This window comes from Musa acuminata, chromosome BXJ2-7 (genome assembly GCF_036884655.1).
Source record: "Musa acuminata AAA Group cultivar baxijiao chromosome BXJ2-7, Cavendish_Baxijiao_AAA, whole genome shotgun sequence".
In the NCBI taxonomy this organism is placed as follows: domain Eukaryota; kingdom Viridiplantae; phylum Streptophyta; class Magnoliopsida; order Zingiberales; family Musaceae; genus Musa; species Musa acuminata.
The window spans coordinates 4,499,008-4,518,914 of NC_088344.1; the positions used below are offsets into that span (position 1 = coordinate 4,499,008).

The 19,907-nt window shown below is 44.3% G+C and overlaps 3 protein-coding genes and 1 long non-coding RNA gene across 6 annotated transcripts; 3 read left to right on the top strand and 1 right to left on the bottom strand.

Annotated features, from left to right (window-relative positions):
* Positions 1 to 167: 167 nt before the first annotated feature.
* Positions 168 to 3,114, bottom strand: LOC135616760 (uncharacterized). Its single transcript, XR_010488466.1, has 2 exons — positions 2,663 to 3,114; positions 168 to 565 (listed from the first exon to the last, which is right to left on the bottom strand). It is a non-coding gene; the product is annotated as an uncharacterized LOC135616760 (long non-coding RNA).
* Positions 3,115 to 7,262: 4,148 nt separating this feature from the next.
* LOC135582139 (BAG family molecular chaperone regulator 2-like) lies at positions 7,263 to 9,004 on the top strand. Of its 2 annotated transcripts, XM_065116317.1 has the most exons (5): positions 7,263 to 7,701; positions 7,823 to 8,079; positions 8,155 to 8,301; positions 8,367 to 8,509; positions 8,543 to 9,004. In XM_065116317.1, exons 1-5 carry the CDS (start codon positions 7,476 to 7,478, stop codon positions 8,718 to 8,720), a joined length of 951 nt encoding a protein of 316 aa, XP_064972389.1. In that variant the 5' UTR covers positions 7,263 to 7,475; the 3' UTR covers positions 8,721 to 9,004. The 2 variants fall into 2 exon arrangements, with proteins under 2 accessions (XP_064972389.1, XP_064972388.1); XM_065116316.1 differs by having other exon boundaries at positions 8,367 to 9,004.
* Positions 9,005 to 10,365: 1,361 nt separating this feature from the next.
* On the top strand, positions 10,366 to 13,098 carry LOC135616761 (vacuolar protein 8-like). 2 transcript variants are annotated; one of them, XM_065116314.1, is made up of 2 exons: positions 10,366 to 10,592; positions 11,121 to 13,098. In XM_065116314.1, the coding sequence occupies exons 1-2, from the start codon at positions 10,394 to 10,396 to the stop codon at positions 12,848 to 12,850; spliced, it is 1,929 nt and encodes a 642-aa protein (XP_064972386.1). In that variant the 5' UTR covers positions 10,366 to 10,393; the 3' UTR covers positions 12,851 to 13,098. The 2 variants fall into 2 exon arrangements, with proteins under 2 accessions (XP_064972386.1, XP_064972387.1); XM_065116315.1 differs by having other exon boundaries at positions 10,454 to 10,592; positions 10,793 to 13,098.
* A 3,751-nt stretch (positions 13,099 to 16,849) lies between these two features.
* Positions 16,850 to 17,795, top strand: LOC135616763 (dehydration-responsive element-binding protein 1G-like). Its single transcript, XM_065116322.1, has one exon. The coding sequence runs from the start codon at positions 16,936 to 16,938 to the stop codon at positions 17,656 to 17,658; it is 723 nt and encodes a 240-aa protein (XP_064972394.1). The 5' UTR covers positions 16,850 to 16,935; the 3' UTR covers positions 17,659 to 17,795.
* Positions 17,796 to 19,907: the final 2,112 nt, after the last annotated feature.

The following is a 19,907-nucleotide window of genomic DNA, read 5'->3' on the forward strand; positions in this document are numbered from 1 at the left end:
TATATATATATATATATATATATATATATATATATATATATATAATGCATTGCTAACATTTCACTACATTTTCCAAGGAATTAGTTTTGTCTGGATCTGTTTCAATCTAGTGAGTAAATACTCAACATAGCCAACCATCCAAAATGTTCTTTCGAAAAGATAGCAGCTGATCAAGTTGACCAAATATTCTTTGATCATAACTTCCACTAGTTCAGGCTTGCTGAACACAAGAGCATGTAGCCAAAATGTTTCATCAGTTGACAGGAGGAGAATTCATTTGTTCTTCAGTTGACAGGGAAATAAACAGAGACATTTGTTTTGGAGCAAAACGACAAATCCTTGTTCTTGTGCACTATTGCTAGATCTCTGATGGGGCATACAGTGACATTTTCTAGTCTGGTTTTTGTCTCCACCTCTTTTCAAAGCATGATTTGAGCTTTCCAGCAGCCTGTGATGAACTTGAGAAGAATGAAGCAGGCGATTAAGAAAACTGCAAGATTTTCGGGCAAACGCCAAGGTACAAGTTTGTTGTACTTCTTTATCAGTTTTCTTTCCGAAATTTTCACTGCAAAACAAAATCCAAGTTAGATCTTGCATGATGATATAGCAACAACCTACCTGATTCATGGGCAGACAAGACAGACATGCACACATCCACACCTGTGCACATACACACGAGAAATATCTCTTTTTCTAAGTATACCCCACCGAAGAAACCCAAGAACAAATTAATCAAGCATGTAGACAAGCATTTTTCCAAGTGTTATGGTTGATTCACCCATTTTGCTGCTTCTCTTTCTTTATTTATATGCTCAGACAATTTCAAACTCTGCATAGCCAAAAGTGGTTCGAAACCTTTCAGTCATGAAAAATGTGAGGTGGATCATTTCAGCAATATAGCGTTAGTACAGATTCCAAATTTCAGGTGAGTCATGTACAAGAAAATTATTTTGTAAAGCATTTTCAGCCATAAAAAGACATGATGCACAAGAATTAATAAGCTTAAGTGTTACATATTCTGCATGAGGTTAAATCTAGGTAACTATGACCTCTGTACTTTAGATGTGTCTACAAATTAATCATATGATCTTGTTCTAGAATGGGTGTTGCACCAAAATCTTGACCTCCTATCAATATGTGAAATAAACCTTGGTTTCTCGGGTTATATAGTTCAAGGATGAAAAAATTACCAGAATTAACACTGAGAGTGACTGAATTTGCACCACATCATATAGTTTTGAGGTTCACAACTCCTTTATTCAAAGAGATGGTTATCTTATTTCATGTTTCAAATAAGTGAAGGATAATGTAGCAACAAAAAAATGAAGAATAGGTGAATAATATGAAAAAAAATGTCAACAATCAATAAACTAATGGCTTCAATTTTGGGTACGACAGCATAACTAATGGTCTTTGTACTGCAAAAACAAACATTTGCTCAATCTTTCCTTTAATTAACCAAAAGGAATATTCAATACTTAAATAATACTAAAAATCTAGATACAGTATACATGATGCAATTTACTTTTGAGAAAGCACTTATGCGGGAACTGATACAAAATACAAGCTCAAAGTAAATCACCATAAAGAATGAAAAGAACACAAGAATGCAGCATTATCAGGGTAATCATTTAATTGAAACAAACCAATACAGAATCTCCATTGGCCCGGATGACCTTCCTAAACCCCCCAACTCCCACTTGGCTACTAATCGCCATTGAACTATTCAATAAGGAAATCCCAAATCAATGTGGATCATCTTCAGCGATCATTATAAAAACAAATAAAAAGCACTGGAAAAGCCTAATCTTGTTTGCACAGCCAGACTTTAGCTGGAGATTAAGCCCAGGCTTTCTAGAGATCTTCAAACATACAAGTGTCGGAAGATAAGAGGAACAATATGCTCAGATGAAAGTGAGGCTCAAGCAAATTATTCCCGGGCACCCTCTTGATGGAGAACCATCTAAGTTTATAAAGGATTTTAGAAGAGTTTATTCTAGGCAAAGAAAAAAAATAAAAAATCATCAATTACCTAACCTAAAAACTCTTAAGAGTTGTGTGGGAAAATAAAGAACCTTCATAGGTGCTAACCTTGGGACTCTACTTTTGTATTAAGCGCGCTCTTTTTCTTCTCAACTATAGTAAGCTATTTAGGTCTCCTAGAAGTCACGTTTTAAGTTTCTAAAAGGCAAGTAAGTTCTCTATGAGATTACTCTTGGGAATCATTGCCTTCATTGATTGTACTAAGGCTCCAAACCCGTATAAATAGTAGAGCTTGTCAATCGATGAAACACTTCAGATTTGAACAAAAAAATTTGCATCTTCTCTCTTCTAGTCTTTTATTCTCCTCTCTAGTCTCATACTTCTCTTTCTCTTCCCCTCTCTCTCTCTCTCTCTCTCTCTCTACTTCTCTACTCCATTCTACATCACCTCTTGCATTAACATTGTTCAATCTCCCTTTAGTTCCTTTTGGTTCATATCCACAGAAAATTACCTGAGAACTACAATTGCATCCTCCCTACGAATTGCATACCACAAAGAAGACTGCAAACAAACATGAAACTATAAATTTGACTTGCATAAATAATAAGGATAACCATTGTCCCGAGTCAGTGAATGTAAATTTTAGGAACTAAAGGACAATTATGAGATGATAACCAACCATCACAGTTTTCTTCTGCCTTCCTTGCATATGATTTTGACAGACCAAGCTCTTCTAAATGAAGCTCATAGGTTTATTGGGCAACCAAACACAAAATCATGCCCAATCAATTTCCTTTTCCATGTCCAAAAGCATAATACAGAGCATCTCATATATAAAATATCTATAATTTTCAGCAAAAACAAGCCCTTGGAACATGTAACCAAACCAAAGGCCATCAAATAGGGGCAAATGTTCTACTGTTATGATCCATGTTGCATATGGCTACAGACAATAGAACTTCAGATTCAAGTAACAACACGGAAAGCAGCAATCGATCAACTAATAGATACATCAACAACAAGTAAAGAGAAAGATCGAATGGGGAAGATGGGTAGGGATTGAAACAACAGCGTAATCGGAGCGCGAGTGAGGCGACGAGGGCGGTCCCGTCGAGATAGAGCCCTACGAAAAGTTCGGAAACACTTCCTAGAAAACATGCTTCGAGCATTTTAATAATCGTGTTTTCGTTTCCTAATTATCGTTTGGAGGAAACAGAAGACAGTTTTAACAGTTCTGAAAACAGAAAACAGTTTTCGATCTCGAGAAAATCGAAAACAAAAACGACACTACAAATTTGAAATTATTTAAAATTTTCCTTTTATCACTTTTGCTGATTATTTAACTTATTAATTCTTAAAACTAAATTTACAAAAAAAACAAAATAATAAAAATTACTAATTTATAAAGAATATATGTAAGTAATATTTCCAAAATATATTAATGTCAATATTGAGGATTTGTATGCAATTTTGCCTTCTTTTTCACATTTGATTTAGGTGAATTAATTTCAACTTTTTAACTCAACTCATACACACTGTGTTCAACATAAGATCATTCTATGACCTCATTGAGTAGTCTTTTTTGCACATATATATACATATATACATATACATACAAATATATATACATATATATACATATATATATATATATAATATATATACACACACACACTTCCAATGCTTCTCTTATGCTTGATGATTTTTTATCAAAGTTATCATATCAATGTCAGCAAACAAATGATTTGGGGGTATTTAGTTGGTATGTTCATGTCAATGTGATACCATCTGGAGGCATTCAATACATAATCCAATGTCTCTTTGGAGTCTCAAAATGGATGGCTCAATGTGACTCACCACCTTGTATCAATTTTGGAATCGATCTACCTACCATTTATTATTCTTTGTCTCATTGTTTTGATTCTCCACACCAAATGGCTTAAGTTTAATAAGTTAATAATGATGATGAGATTCGATATGAGGGTGTCAAAAAATTAAAATTAATCATACGACGATCGTATTAATTTATATTTCAATATTTTTTTTTATCGTAGGTTTGAACTCTCGATATACTAATATTAATACCAAATCATAATCTTGGTCTTGCCAAACTTGATTGAATTATACAACATGAGAAGCAAGGAATGGATTGTGGTCACTCAAGAACAAAGGAATAATGAATTATTGGCCCCCAAAATGAGGCCTGGTTGGAGATCAGTTTATGTGGTCTTTCCTTTCTCTCACCTTATATTTGTTGATGTGTGGAATGGATGGAAGGAGTGGGAGGACTCCTAAGTTGTCAGGGTTTCTTTCTAACATGCTAAAGAGACGATACTTGTAATTAATGTCTTCTACATGTTTGGTAAGGCATGCATGCATTCACAAGCTATTCCATTCTCACCACCAATACCACTAGCTGTTGATTCATGAAGCATCCAACTACCCTATATTATACACACCAAACAAAAGTTGAAAGCTTCATCTTAACCATTCTTCATACTGACATCAGATGAGAATTACATAGAGTGACTTTGTGAACATTTTCTGTGTGCATCTGATCAATCTTCAACTCAATTTTTTCTTGGAGGACTTTGAGCAGATTGGATCTTGAGTGTGCATGAAGCTTTAGCTTCTAGTTCCTGTTTTGATGGTAATATCCAAAGAGTTTGTAGGTAAACATATGTTCATCAATTGGCAAAAGAAATGTGATAGCAGGAGATAGAGTGTCTTCTTCTCTCCTTTTAAGGCGAATATCCAAAGTCAGCATTCAATCTTATTTCAGATTATGGTTTTAAATGCATGCACAGCATGAAGAGGAACACCATGACAATAATCTATGGTTGATTGTGTTCTTGGCATTTTCATTTGCTGGCTGGTTTGATATCTCTTTGCAAGTTGCAGAGGAAATAATGGAAGTGGAGGCTCACTTGGTTCTTATGAAGGTTCCCAAGCAACTTTGGTCAAAGATGGAGAAATATGACCTAATGTTATGAGAAGAAGCTTAACTTTGTCTCTATCATTCATTGAATCTTAATGTGCATGCACATTATACAGACAATAGGATGGAAGAAGCATATTCCAATATCATCTTACTTAATAATATCATTACTATTTAGTGTTGTGGATGATGGTCCTAATCCAGCTTTAAATATGCCAATCTATATATCTTAATCATGCATGGGATCATGGATGAATCTACTTTTATTTTTTGCTTTCAGACATGCATTATTCTAAGAGACAACCATAGATTTTGTGACATGAGAACATATTTTGTGGAGGATAAGATGACTAGTTGAGGTATTTGCTTGAGTGGATGCAAAAGATGTTAAAGTGATCTCTCATGTCTTTATCTTTTTTGTTTTCTTTTATTTGTATTCATGTCTTTTAGCTCTCACCTTTCTTTCTTTCTTTCTTTTTTCTTTTTTTTTTTTTGGATGGCAAATGACTCGTGAATGTTTACCAACCTTTAATAATTGGTCAGTAATGACAAATAAATAAGGTATAAATTTAGACATATTTACTATGGAGATTCTGTGTAATGATATATTTTAGTTGTTTGATTTGAATATAGATTCAAGATTAATCAATTGTTTATTCTGAGTATATTTTGTAGTGTCGAATAAAAAATATATTTGAGATTTTATAAAATAACAATGGGGCATTTATGATAAGATTCTTTTAATTCTTAAAATAATTTCAACTGAATACCAGTTTTATAAAGTAAAAATTATATTAGAAAGAGTTATTTCTCTCTTTGTACCTATGAGACTTTTATAAAGGTGGTTTTCCATCATAGGTTTAAAATGGTAATAAATATCATGAATGATCATAAGTATCATTTAATCATAAGTAAGAATAATAAAATTATATGCTAAACATAGAAAAAATAAGACCCATATAAAATATTTCTCGTATCATTTGATTTTGTGATGTAATGTGTGCCGTATACAAACAAACAAATTTCCCTTCCTATATTATCAAATGAGATTGATATGTTAATTAAAATATACTCATATAAGTCAATCGTTACGATGTGGGACTAATGGAATGTTATAATATATGTGATGACGACGATGATATTAATTTTTATTAAGCATAAAATCAGATTTTTTTATGGATATACAGAATAATCAATAATATTGGGTTGCTCTTAGTTTAATTAATGATATCACCTCAAAGAAAACTGTGCAGTTGACCACCTTAAAAGCAAGCTTTATTTGACCCATAAACTATATTAACTACTTAACAACAGTCCGTTGACAACCTTAAGCATGTAAATAACGAGAATAATCTGCCATGAGCAAATAATTAGTGATTAGTGGTCCTTTCAGCTCATGCAGAAAAAGAGAAACACCCCAACGAAAATAACATTTCACCAATTTGCCATCATGCAATAATTTCCCCGTGTCTTATTACCGTTCTCAATATCAACGCCGGTGATGCATCGCGATCTTATGACAACGGCAGGATCGTCATCAGACGGCCTGTCGACGTTACACCCAACCCTTTTTGTCCTCGCAGTGCAATTGACGTGCCACCGGCGCTGCATGCGCACCCCATCCCTCTCCGATTCAATACACACACTTTTCCTATGTGCGCTCTGCACGCCATTTGACGGATGAAACCTCTATTAATCTACTCTCTTTCTGTGTAGCAAATCGAGACGTGACAGGGAAAGTTCACCTTCCCTTTCTTTCCATATGATAAGGTCATTAGACGCCCCATCTTTGCTTCTTGTTTCCTTGCTTGATGAGATCAGCTTCGGCTTGGCGTCGATTTCTCGCGCCGCGCCGTACGGTGCACCGTCGCTTTCTGTGTATCGGACGGCTGCTGAGGCTCCGAAACGCGGCTCGGCGCCGAGCCGCGTCGAGCTCGAGGACTGTCGGTGGCGGCGGGGCCCGCGACGCCCGTCTCTCATGGGTCCCGCGATGGGCTCCGTCACCCTGCAGTCACAAGGCAGGTAGACGGGGAGCGTCATCCCGGCAGGTCCCGCAGAGCTGGGGAAGAAAAGCGTCGTCGCTGCCGCTTTATCGTCGTATCGGTTACGTACCGGTATAATGAATGATACCGATAAGTGGCGGAAAGCAAACGAAAGGGAAAGGAAGGAAGAGAGAACGGGCGATGCGACAAAGCGTTTCGGTCTCGTTACGAACATAACGGTTTCGTTGCGTAGCGGTGATGTGCGACCCGTTCGGTGTTGCAATTTGCGCTCGAGTTGTTTGTTGTTATGTCGCTCCCGATTTCTTTACCTACTATAAATATTGGCTTCTCTCCCTGCCGTTCTCTTCGCCTCTCCGTCAACGCCATCCCGTATCTCCTTCCTTCCTTCGCCTCCTCTTCCCCTCTCTCTCATCTTCTTCTCAAGCAAAGTAGCAAGAATCCGGAGCTTGGAGAAGCAAATCCTTTTCGTTCTTGGTCTAAATTGTAGCTCGTCTTGATGAATTAGAGGGCGGGCGAATCCGTTTGCTGGTTTCGGACATCCGAAGAGCGAGATGCGGTCCAGGACAGGCGGGAGAGCGGCGGCGGCGTTCAGCCCCATTAAGGAGTCGCCGGCGGCGGAGAAGGCGGCGGAGTGGGAGGTCAGGCCGGGTGGGATGTTCGTCCAGAAGCGCGACCCCGACGCCGACGCGGCGGCCGCTCCCGTCCCCACCATCCGCGTCAAGGTCAAGTACGGCGCCGTGTACCACGAGGCCTACGTCAGCTCTCAGGCCACTTTCGGTAAGAACTCGGCCGTTCCCTGGGGACTTTTCTTGTTCTTCTTCCTGCGGCGGTTGGTCCGCGTAAGGTGGTCGACGAATTGATTGAACGAGTGGTGGCCGCGGCGCGGCGCGGTGCGCAGGGGAGCTGAAGAAGGTGCTGTCGGCCAGGACGGGGCTGCACCCGCTCGACATGAAGCTGTTGTACAAGGACAAGGAGAGGGAGTCGACGGCGTTCCTGGACCACGCCGGGGTGAAGGACAAGTCGAAGGTGGTGTTGGTGGAAGACGCCACGGCGCAGGCCAAGCGCCTCCTCGAGGTGCGCAAAGCCGACAAGATGGAGAAGGCCACCAAGTCCATCTCCGCCGTCAGCCTCGAGGTCGATCGGCTCGCCTCCAAGGTAATCCCACACCCACCGTTGCGCCCACCCTTCCCTTGCCCCGATCCCAAAGACTAATCTCCATTGATCGATCAGGTGTCGGCGTTGGATGCGATCGTGAGCAAAGGCGGGAGGGTGGCGGAGAACGACGTGACCAATCTCATCGAATCGTTGATGAACGAGCTGATAAAGCTGGACGCCATCGTCGCCGACGGGGATGTCAAGCTGCAGAGGAGAATGCAGGTGGATCAATCATCCCCTTGTCTACTCATTTGATCGGTTGCTGATCGATCCCTTGCGTGGAACAGATCAAGCGAGTGCAGAGGTACGTGGAGACACTGGATGCCATCAAGATCAAGAACGCAATGCCGAGAGCGAATGGTCGTCCACAGGCCAAAGAGCAGCCGCAATGGCCACACCAGAAGAGTCACCAACCGCATCATCATCAACAGCAAATGAGGGACACGCAGAATCCGGTTCGACCGCAAATGCAGCAAAAGAAGATGCATTTGCAGCAACCACAGAATGGGCTGCCGCAGCAACCGGTGGTGGTGACGACGAACTGGGAAACGTTCGATTCCCTGTTCATGCCATCCACAACCACGCCTACCCCGGCCGCCTCGTCCACTCCCCATGCCAAGCTCGACTGGGAGCTGTTCTGAGCTTCCGACGCATGCATGCATTGCTGCTAATGGTGAGATCATCTTGAAGAACGCTTCCTACTACTAGTCTCTGTGCATAGATCCACGAGAAATAAATGGACTCATAATAGCTGTGCGCCATCTACCATTCGAAGGTAAACAAGGACAGCCCATACTACTTAGCATTGCTTGTCCACACACCATAGAAGGTCACAAGCTTGATGACAGTGGTTTTGTATTGCTGGCTCTTCTCATCGACTTGATATAAGCCCATCATTTAGGCAATGAGAGTAGCCATTGGGACACTGGAAAGTTACTCAGCTGTGCTGCTCTCTCTCTCTCTCTCTCTCTCTCTCTCTCTCTCTCTCTCTCTCCGTGAAAAAGCTTGTTTTTGTGTGTCCAATCAAAATGGAGCTGCTACAAAGTTGATGCTGTGCGTTGGAAGAAGGTAATCTAAGAAATAGTGACCCATTTGGTAACATTACCATCAGGCATTAAATTGCTAGTCCCACACGGCTGTGGTGGACGCTGCTGACTCTGGCATTTGCTGTACTCCAGTGAGGGCTTCCTGAGCCCACGTCTGTCGGACTCTAACTTGCATTATGCACGAGTAGTTCGACGCAGCGGCGTCTCTCTCTTTCTCTCTCTCTCTCTCTCTCTTTCTACAATTGCTGCTATTGTCAATGCTTGCAGCAGTAGGTAATTGACTGACCACCACCAGCTTTTTTGTGCTGGCATGTATCCTAGTGGTGGATGTGCAGCAGTTGCGTATCAGTGATTGCAGCGATGCATTGTCCGGCTGCTACAGTCACATCTTGTGGTAGCTTGATAGGTCAAACACCTACCGAGATGCTCCTCAATGCAATGAATGACTACATTATTCCTGTCACCACTATGTTGGTTGGTTCCTCTTTTATTCTTTTTATTCGAGGAATAGATGGTCGACTATAAACCCAAGTAGTTTAGGTTCATGTGAACTATCATGCACCGTTTTATTCTGATCAGGCCGGCCAAAAGGACTGAATCCACACTGTAGAGCTCGTGAATCCTTGCTTACGGCGACGCATCCTTCGTCGGACAACCCGGGCCGTGAAATGCATCAGAAGTCGTGTTAGTCGCCGACGCCACCTTTGAGGCGGTGGCAATCTCGTGAATTCGTCATCTTCTCAGGGGTGTAATGTGCCTTACGGCTGCCGCAGTCAGCTGTCAACTTCTCCGCTTCACGTGGACCTGCGGCACAGATTTGCTTGTCGTGTGTCGTACGCCTTTCGCCGCCTTGTCCTGTGTAGGTCACCGCCCTCGCGTCCGTTCACTAAATTGTTCCTGCGGCACATCGCAGCCTTCGGCTCCCCGTTCAAAAATTCCGCACGAGTCCACGTGTGATGGCCCATCCAGCTTGGCTCTTCTGTCTCAGCGGAGCCGCCATTCGGGGAACTGCGTCTTCCCAATGGTTGAAAGTCACGTGATGATGTAGGGTCCACGAGAACACCAATCACAAGGGCCGTCACGAGTGACCTAGGCTGACGAGCCCGGGGCCTTTCAAATTTGAGCATCATAACGGTCGGATGGCCCATCAACCCGTCCCTGCCGTCCAATCGATCGGCCCCTGCAACGGACGCCATTAAATATCCCGAACGGCAACTCCAACTCTCCTGCCTTCCTCCTCACGCCCAACACCCTCCTCCTCCTCTTTGATGCGCGTGAGCTCTGTCTTATCGCTTCTGCTTCGGGAGGAGAAGCCACTGCTCTCCGTTATCTTCCTTTTCGCCCTTGCGTCGTTCGCTTTCCTGAAGAACAAGAAGAAGGGCTCGGGCGTCGCCGTCGCCGTCGCCACCGCTTCCGTTTCTGGACGCCACGTTTCTCAGCCACCACAACAGAACGATCCGGTCGAAGGTAGTTTCTTTCTCCCCTTCTGTCGAATTCCTCTTAGGTCGGGCAACCTTCGCTTGGACCGCCGTGTTCATGCCGGTTCGCGGCCGACGGCGTGGTGATCGAGTCCCACAGTGGCCCTCGATCTGATGGAATGATGCGAAGCTTTTTGACCTTTACGGGGGCATTATCGTCATTTCAAATCATCAGCCACTTCCTCGCAGGTGAAATGTCGATATGGCCCTCATCGCCGCTCGCACGCGCGCTCGTTGTATCCTACGGGCCTTGGTTCCACTGAGTCCGAGTGGACCGCGTCGGCCTGGCCCTGAACTCGGTCCCTTGACTCGCTTCTTCTCCACTAAGCCTTGCCTCTGCTACTCTTCTTGTTGTTGATGTTGCTTTGCTGATCCCCCACAATCCAACCCAAAAAACCACCTTCTTCCCGTTCTTAACGCAACAGTCATCGCGCTTCTCGTCACCTTCTTCTTTCTTCTGCTTAGAAGAAAAGGAGGAACAAACAAAGCTCATCCTTTGCCTCTGCTCTTCTCCCAGATCAGCGGGATCAACACCACCAACAGCAGCAGCGAGTCATGATGGAAGAAACAGAGCACAACACCTCCGACGGCAACGTCGCAGCGATGCCGGTGGAGGACTGGCTCTCCCGCGCCCGCCTCCTCGTCCCCACCGCCCTCGAGAAGGCCCGGTCCGCCAGGGGCTTCGCCGGGCGATGGAAGTCCATCGCCTCCAAGATCGAGCGCGTGCCCACCTGCCTCTCCGACCTCTCCACCCACCCCTGCTTCGCCCGCCACGCCCTCTGCCGCGAGCTCCTCGAGTCCGTCGCCGCCACCCTGTCCGAGGCCGTCGAATTGGCCGACCGCTGCTGCGGCGGTGACGGCGGCAAGCTCCGGATGCAGAGCGACCTCGACGCGCTGTCAGGAAAGCTGGACCTCAATCTCCGTGACTGCGGACTCCTCGTCAAGACCGGCGTCCTCGGCGAGGCAGGCCCCCCTCCGGCCTCCACCCCCGCTCGGCCAGGCGACGCGGAGTTCTCCAGGTCGAAACTCTGCGAGCTTCTCGCCCGTCTCCAGATCGGGCACGCCGAGGCGAAGCACCGGGCCTTGGATGGGCTGTTGGAGGCGATGAGGGAGGACGGCAAGAGTGTGATGGCGGTCTTGTGCCGAAGCAACGTCTCCGCCCTCGTACACCTATTGACCGCGTCCTCCCCCAAGGTCCGCGAGAAGGCCGCCACCGCGGTATACTCGCTCACCGAGTCGGAAAACTGCGGGAATCTGCTGGTCTCCGAAGGGGTGCTGCCGCCGCTGATCCGGCTTCTGGAATCCGGTAGCCTAGTCGCCCGAGAGAAGGCGGTGATCTCGCTTCAGAGGTTGTCGATTTCCGCCGACACCGCCCGCTCCATCGCCGGCCACGGTGGGATCCTCCCTCTCATCGAAGTCTGTCAGGTCGGCGACTCCACCTCCCAGTCGGCAGCTGCGGGTGCGCTGAAGAACCTGTCGGCGGTGCCCGAGGTGAGGCAGAGCCTGGCGGACGAGGGAGTCGTCCGTGTCATGATCAACCTGCTCGACTGCAGTGTGGTGTCAGGATCGAAGGCGCACGCCGCCGGGTGTCTGCAGCAGTTAACATCAAGCAACGAGAGCCTGAGGAGGTGGGTGGTGTCGGAGGGAGGGGTTCGGAGCCTCCTGGCGTACATCGACGGACCCTCGCCACAGGAGGCAGCAGTGGGCGCATTGAAGAACCTGGTGTGCTCCGCGCCCATGGATCGTCTGATCTCACTCGGCCTGCTTCCTCGCCTAGTACACGCGCTGAAAGATGGATCCCCGGGGGCACAGCAGGCGGCGGCAGCCGCCATCTGCAAGATCACAAGCTCGGCGGAGGCGAAGAGAACGGTCGGAGAATCCGGTTGCACGCCCTTGCTGGTGAAGATGCTGGATGCCAAGAGCAACGGCGCGAGGGAAGCGGCGGCACAAGCCATGGCCAGCCTGATGACCCACCCGCACAACGCGAGGGAGGCCAAGAAGGAGGAGAAGGGCGTGGCGAACCTGGTCCGGTTGCTCGACCCCACCCCACAGAACACGGCGAAGAAGTACGCGGTGGCTTGCCTGCTGATCCTGTCGTCCAGCAAGCGGTGCAAGAAGATGATGGTGTCGCACGGAGGGATCGGGTATCTGAAGAAGCTGGCGGAAGTGGATGTTCCAGGAGCGAGGAAGTTGCTCGAGCGACTGCAACGGGGGAGGCTTCGGAGCTTGCTGTTCGCCAGGAGATAGGCTGCGAGCTCTCTCTCTCTCTCTCCATGTTTCAGTGTCTCTCTGAAACATCGAGGACTACCGACTGCAACAAGAAGCCAGTGATAGATTTGTCGGCTCTTCTTTATCGGTTTGATGTCTCTGCTGCTGATGATTTCATGCCTTGTGATTGATTTCGTAGGAACAGTTGAAATGACGAGAAAGATCTCTCCATCCATCTTGTGTCCCCTTCGTACGACCAAAAGCTTAGAATCCAACAATTCCGGTCATGACGGCTGCCAAGGTCAAGAAGCTGTGCTGTATCTTGAGAGTATCTTGCACCACACGTAGGGCCACCGGCCGTTCAACGCAACCAAGCCCGCCGCCCGTATGACCGCCGCTTAGTTTAATGGGTGAGTTAGGGTCGGTTTCGATCACGAAGGTAGTCCACGGTCTCTGTTCACACCTAATTTTGTGAATAGAATATAAGGCGAGACACTAAATGTCGAGACAGTGCGGACACAGCTAAGCTCTCCAGGCCACACTCTACATGCATGCACCTGAAATCGTGAGTTCCAAGGGAGGATCTTATATCTTTAATTCGTATCATGAATATATCACCATCATCACCATGATAATTATATGGATGTCCTGTCAATCACCCATCATATCCAAATATCATGTATGACCGGCCTCATGAATTCACTCTCATTTATCCCATCCAATTATTAGAGGCTGAGGCTACTGTAAAGGATAAGACACTAAAGAGAGACTATTCTGATATTATTCTTAAGTTTTTTAACCCCTCAAATTTATTTCTAGACATCGATGGTGTTTTATTTTTTTTTCTTCAATAATCATAATCGAATCTAATTATTTTTTGACATGAGTTTTGATTTGAACCTATTGTAAATAACTTATAAAAAATTAGACGTGTGTAGTTTACATTTCTAAGAGATTGTAACAAGGAAAAGTACTTATTTTATGATAAAAGACAGGTCAAACGAGAGATGTATGCCGTTGGATCGATAGAAATAGATGTGGAGAGATGACAGTGTGACCATCTCCGTCTCGTTTAGAAAGAAAGAAACAGGTAAGGGAGACACACCAAGTGACGGAGGAAGAAGAGGTGGAACGGAACCTCACAGGCCACAAGATCCATTCAGCGGTTAACCTAGCGATCTTTTTCTTGATTTGTTTTTCGTTCAAATATTGATTGTTAACCTCTTGACTGCAGTTTAGGTGCTTTAACCATCTGCATACCTCCTTGGAGATTGAAAATGTCACCATTTTTCTCTTTTAGGAAATTGTAAAACTTGCAACTTTTCACTTATAAGTTGTGGCTATGAGTGACTAATTTCATATTACCTTTTTATTAAACTATTTAGTACCATGATCTTTATATTTTAAAAAGTTATAATGACACATATATAATTACAAAAGCAAAACATCTAGATTCATTTATACTAACGTCATCGGTTTTATCAACAAAAACATAAAAATAAAAATAAAAAAAATAATTTTAATATTCCAATTCTTTGTGACGAACGACATCGTGCTGATGGTATCATTAGGGAGCCACGGATGACTATTGTGAATGAGAAGAGCGACGACGAGAGATGAAAACCGTTTTGTATCTATATCAACGTCGACGTAATTGTCAAGTGATGCTACTCTATGTTTATATCAACATTGATGCAAATGTCAAATAACGAAAAGGTCGCTCGACAATTACGTCAACATTGATATATATATACAGAGAAGTAAAAGGACCGCTCGACAGTTGTATTGGCATCTACGTAGATGCTGAACGACCCTCACCTCTCGTCAATACTTTCTTTATCCATAACAACCATCTCGTAACCCCAACAAAATCATCCTCTACCACCACTGACGTCGTCCACTACTATGAACTAAAATGTTAAAATTATATTTTTGTTCTTTGTTTTTATGTTTTCGTTGATAAAATCAACGACATAAACCTAGATGTTTCAATTTCGTAACTATAGTAATGCCAATATAAATTTTTTAAGTGTAAAGAACCAGAATACTATGTTTGATACCAATCTAATCAAGGATGGATATGTTTGATACCTAAAATGTCAAATCATATGTCTAAATAATTTATTATTTTATAAATCCAATAAGGCAACATGGAAACAATGGAATACTAGAAGCAGACGGCAAGGGAACGAGGGAAAATATTTTTGATCCAAGAAAGCGACCGCGAGAGGGGTCTTCCCTTGCCCTTTGGGAGGAGCTTTAAGCAAGCGAGGAGTTTGAATTTGGAATCAGAAGAAGGGAGAGAGAAAGAGAGAGAGTGAGAGCGACAGATGATGCATGATGCTTAGTTGGGCAGGGGAGAGGGGAGAGGGGAGAAGCTTCGTGGGGACAGAGCAGAGCAACGTTGGTTGGCGACCATATGACCGAGACGGGTGGGGTGGGGGACATGGATTTCCAACTGTCACCGCCCATACCACCACAACGCGCGTGAGGTGCGCGGGCGGCCCAACCGAAATCTAACTGTCAGAAACGTGCTCCAAAGAGATACCTGCATTATTATGTTTGACTCAATGATATTGGAAATCTTTGAAGGCGTCAACAAGATACTGCCGCCCAAAGTCGGTTTTTGTCTTGTAGTATAAAACTGGCGGTCTCGGGACTGCAGCTTCCTTCCTGGGTGGGCGCTGCTTCCCTACTTCGATGGGTCGGCGGGTGAATGGATCACGTTAAACCACGTGAAGCGTTGATCGGATCCATAGTATAAATCTATCTCAACGACACATATTAAACTCACATGAATTCATAGTATCCGGAAAAAGGTCAGGTCCTCCGACAATAGAATAAGGGCCTTCCACACATGTATCCTTTTGACAATTTGGAAATGGTATATTTACTCCTTTAAAAATTAACAATATATATTAAAATATTTAAATCATCACTTCTGTTAGCTTTTGTCTAATAAAATTATATTAATCATTATCAGCCACACATTATACTTTTTTTAAACTTCAAATCTAAAAAGACAAATAAAAAATTTACTACTTGGAAGAAATTTAAAATGTAATATTTTTAATTGTATTTATATCATTCGAAGTTTCAATGTTGTTATGCTAACGTTCATCTAACAGAATTAACGACAATGTTATTTAAATAAGTTTTTAAGTATTATAGGAATATATGCACTAAGATAAATTTTGATGCACAAATAAAAAACACGAAGATATATATATATATATATAGTTTTATCATAAAATATTACATAGTTGATGTATTTAAATCGTTTTATTTCTTTAATTGAACTAATTGATATGTAGATGCATCCACACGCCCGTACAAAAAGCCCTCCCATTTGGAAAATATTTTCAGAATAATTTTACTTGAAAATTGACTTGAAAGTTGGGCTCAATTAGACTGGTATAACTCACCATGTCAAACCAAGTCTAATTTGATTAATTTTAATAATGAAAACACGTCTTTTAGGGTTCAGACGGGATTGACAATACATTTTATTGCGAAGGAGGTCAGACCATTTCAAGCGATGCGTCCCAGAATTAATCGGATAATTCCGAATAAATAGGTCGTCCATTATATCTGTCTACCCAAAAATATTAGCCAACTATTATTTTTAGGAATTTTTTTTCTTAAGATCTAAGTAAATTATCCGCCGAGGAGCAGCAGCGGCCCCGTCGCGTCTACGGACGCGGCAAACGCGTCACCGTCGCTGCCCACGAACCCGCCTCTCTCTCTCTCTCTCTCCTGACTGCACCCAACCCGCCTCCCTTGGGACACGTAGGGAATAATTTATGTGCGCAAGACTTGAGGCCAGCGCAGTGACAACGGACACCTGAGTTGCGTAACCGAGTCTAGGTTCGCCTCATCCGCCACGTCCCAATTTAATTTGCCCCACCAGGCACCCATTCCTTCCCATTAAAAGATAGCCGTAAAAGCCCTTTGCTCGCCTTTATCCAGCTGTTCGTGCAACCGCGTTACGACGGCGACGTCCGCGCCCGCCACTATATACATATCTGCGGCTTGCTCCCCCACTACTCCCCAGTAACACCAAACACCCCCCTTCTCACTAACGCTCGACCATACGCACGACTGCAGAGCATCTCAGTTTCAGAATGGATACCTTTTATGGTGGGGACGGCGCCGCGGCCTCCTCCGGCTCCAGCTCCAGCTCCAGCTCGCCTTCCTCGGGGGAGACGTGGTTGTACTCGACGGTGTCGCAGGCGCCGCCGAAGCGGCCCGCGGGGCGGACCAAGTTCCGGGAGACGCGCCACCCGGTGTACAAGGGCGTCCGCCGAAGGGGCGCCGCCGGGCGGTGGGTCTGCGAGGTGCGGGAGCCCAACAAGAAGACCAGGATCTGGCTGGGCACGTTCCCCACGGCCGAGATGGCGGCGCGCGCGCACGATGTCGCTGCGATGATGCTCCGGGGCCGCTCCGCCTGTCTCAACTTCGCCGACTCCGCGTGGCGCCTCCGCGTTCCGCCCTCCTTCTCGAGCTCCAGGGACATCGCGCGGGCCGCGGCGGAGGCCGCGGAGGCGTTCCGGCCGTCATCGGACTCCAGCGGCGACGCTGCGTCCCCCCCGATGACAGAGAGCTCAGCACACGCATCACCATCGTTGCCCACGACGGCCACACCTCCCCCGACGTCACCGGAGGCGGGCGCCGGCAGCGACAGCTACCGCGGAGGCGCGTTTGATATGATGAATTACGACGACATGGATTTGGGATACTGTTACTACTCCAGTATGGCGGAGGAGTTGCTGGTGGAGCCGCTGCTGTACAATTGGGATGATGTCGATGCTGGCGCCGACCTGCCGCTGTGGAGCTACTCCATATGATGATGGAGACGACAACGTGGCACCTGACCAGGTCGATGTTAGGTTTCATGTATATTAGCTACTGTGAAATTGTGATAGATAGAGTGCCCAATTTTGGTTCGAACGAGATGACTTATATTTAAAAGGAAATTAATGCATACTCTCCTAGTCATCTCAGCCATCGGTAATTTGGTCTCCTCTAACATCTCAGCCATCGGTGACAAGCCTGCCACATGTCACATCTATTATCAACAACTGATGTACGAAAGCAGCAGACAAATAAGAAAAGTAATTTGGTCCGTACGAATCGGAGGGGATGCAGAATCTTACGTGTAACTGTTGATGTGGTTTTGTATGACCGACGAATTCCTTGTGTCCACCGGCGAACCAATCAACTCTGGGCAGCAATTTGGTACTTGCGAGAAACAGAAGTCCTGTGGCTGTCAAAAATAGATACATAAATAAATAAAAGAGTAATGTCACAGTACAGATGAACACTTGCCAGGAAGATCCCATGAGTCCGCCACTATCGGATATTTCACACTTTCTGGTGTTGGGGTAGAGAGAGAAATACAGACGAACCCCACTTGAATCATTCTGCAGATTCGGTCAAACGTCAAACAGTCTTTTCCACTAGGGTTTTGGTTAATGTCTTGCCCTCACGGTCAACGTTGGTGACACCTGAAATAACACGAGCAGAAAACAGATTTATTTACCATGCGATTAATACCGAAAAGTAAACGAGGTGAATAACTGCTAGGATTCAGAAAGCCAGACTCAATGGATCAGATTCTGTGTGCATGCATGTCTGTATTCCTATTTCGATACAGAGAAAAGAGGCCAAAATGGATCTACAAATTAATCCATGGCCACCACATTTGACATCGTCTCTTCAAATTCACATGAAAACAAGAAACAAGCAAGAATCTATAGAGACGTGGGACAAAAGGAACAAAAAACAGATTCCCAGCAGCGTCGTAAAACACTAATAGTTCACTAAAATTTAATCACGATTACATCAAAACTCTAAAGTCAGTTTAAAATCCAATAGTTCTCTAATTTAGTAGCAAGCAGATAGAATAGCTGCATAGAGAGATAAAGAGAAGAAGATTAGTAGACCTGAAGTAGCAATAAAGGAAGAAAGACCAGAAATAGTAAAAAGTATGTGTGCTATGAAGCCAATATTCTCTCATACAAGCAACCAGACCTCTTTTTCCTTCTTCAACTAAGACTCTATTGACTCATACAAAACACAACTATCGCCTCCTTAAAATCAAGTGCCTACTTGACATATTGATTAATTGACAAATATAGCCTGCCCTTGACCTGAAAAAAGTAGCAACCGAAGCTTAAAAACATTAATTTGAACCCAACATATTGACCTTTGGATATGCCAATCCAATTTGATATCTTTGAACTTTCCCTTGATTGGATCATTAATTTACAGCCTCGGGTACATCAAGTTGCATAGAATGAATGGTTTAGAAGAGTGCCCAGTTGATTTATGTTTGCTTTAGATTATCAAGTTAGAGGTGATCAGCTCACAAGCAACACATCAATGTCTATGAGCAAAGTGCCCCTTGATTGCCAAAGAAGACAGAAAGCAAATGTGTTGCGCCACGAATGTCATATTACTGGAATAATGTTACAACATTAAAAAAATCATTATGAAAAGGAAAATATAGTGGATACCTTTTCTTCCAATAAGCCATTGACCTCTTTGAGATGTGCAACGTATGCAGGATCAATGCTTCTGTCGGTCAACAGAAACCAGCATTCATCATCCAGCAGAAGGAACATCTGGCTCATCTGATGGATCGGTTGACTCATCAGATCCTGATAATTCAGCCTGGCTGACTTCAGTTCGGTCAATGGAGAGAGTATGAAGGATAGTACTAAAGGTGGCTCTCTGCCATTTGACCTAGCAAGGATGACCATGTATAATCTCCACCCACATGATGGTGTAAAACTAACATTGGTCAAGTAACAAGCTCTCATTTCTCTTTAGTAATCGGAAGGAAGCATCCTCTGACTATATAAGATAGCAAAATGGTGCTGGAAACAAGTTAGTAACTCAACCAGATCCTCAACTTCAGGATTATCCAGCTACACAAAAGGCCTTCCTTTCCTGCAGAGTACATTGGGCAATGTTGTGTTGCAAGGATATAAAGGTTCATAGATTACTCGTGAATCTAAGATAAGGCGATAAAATGACTAAACAGATTAAATCATGAAAGGAAGAGAGTCAATATAAACAAAGAGAAGATTCT

Coding starts and splice junctions, on each gene's coding strand:
- LOC135616761 (XM_065116314.1), top strand. CDS start 10,394: ATGCGCGTGAGCTCTGTCTTATCGCTTCTGCTTCGGGAGGAGAAGCCA. Junction 10,593..11,120: donor ACAGAACGATCCGGTCGAAG/GTAGTTTCTTTC, acceptor CTCTTCTCCCAG/ATCAGCGGGATCAACACCAC.
- LOC135582139 (XM_065116316.1), top strand. CDS start 7,476: ATGCGGTCCAGGACAGGCGGGAGAGCGGCGGCGGCGTTCAGCCCCATT. Junction 7,702..7,822: donor CAGCTCTCAGGCCACTTTCG/GTAAGAACTCGG, acceptor CGCGGTGCGCAG/GGGAGCTGAAGAAGGTGCTG. Junction 8,080..8,154: donor TCGATCGGCTCGCCTCCAAG/GTAATCCCACAC, acceptor TTGATCGATCAG/GTGTCGGCGTTGGATGCGAT.
- LOC135616763 (XM_065116322.1), top strand. CDS start 16,936: ATGGATACCTTTTATGGTGGGGACGGCGCCGCGGCCTCCTCCGGCTCC.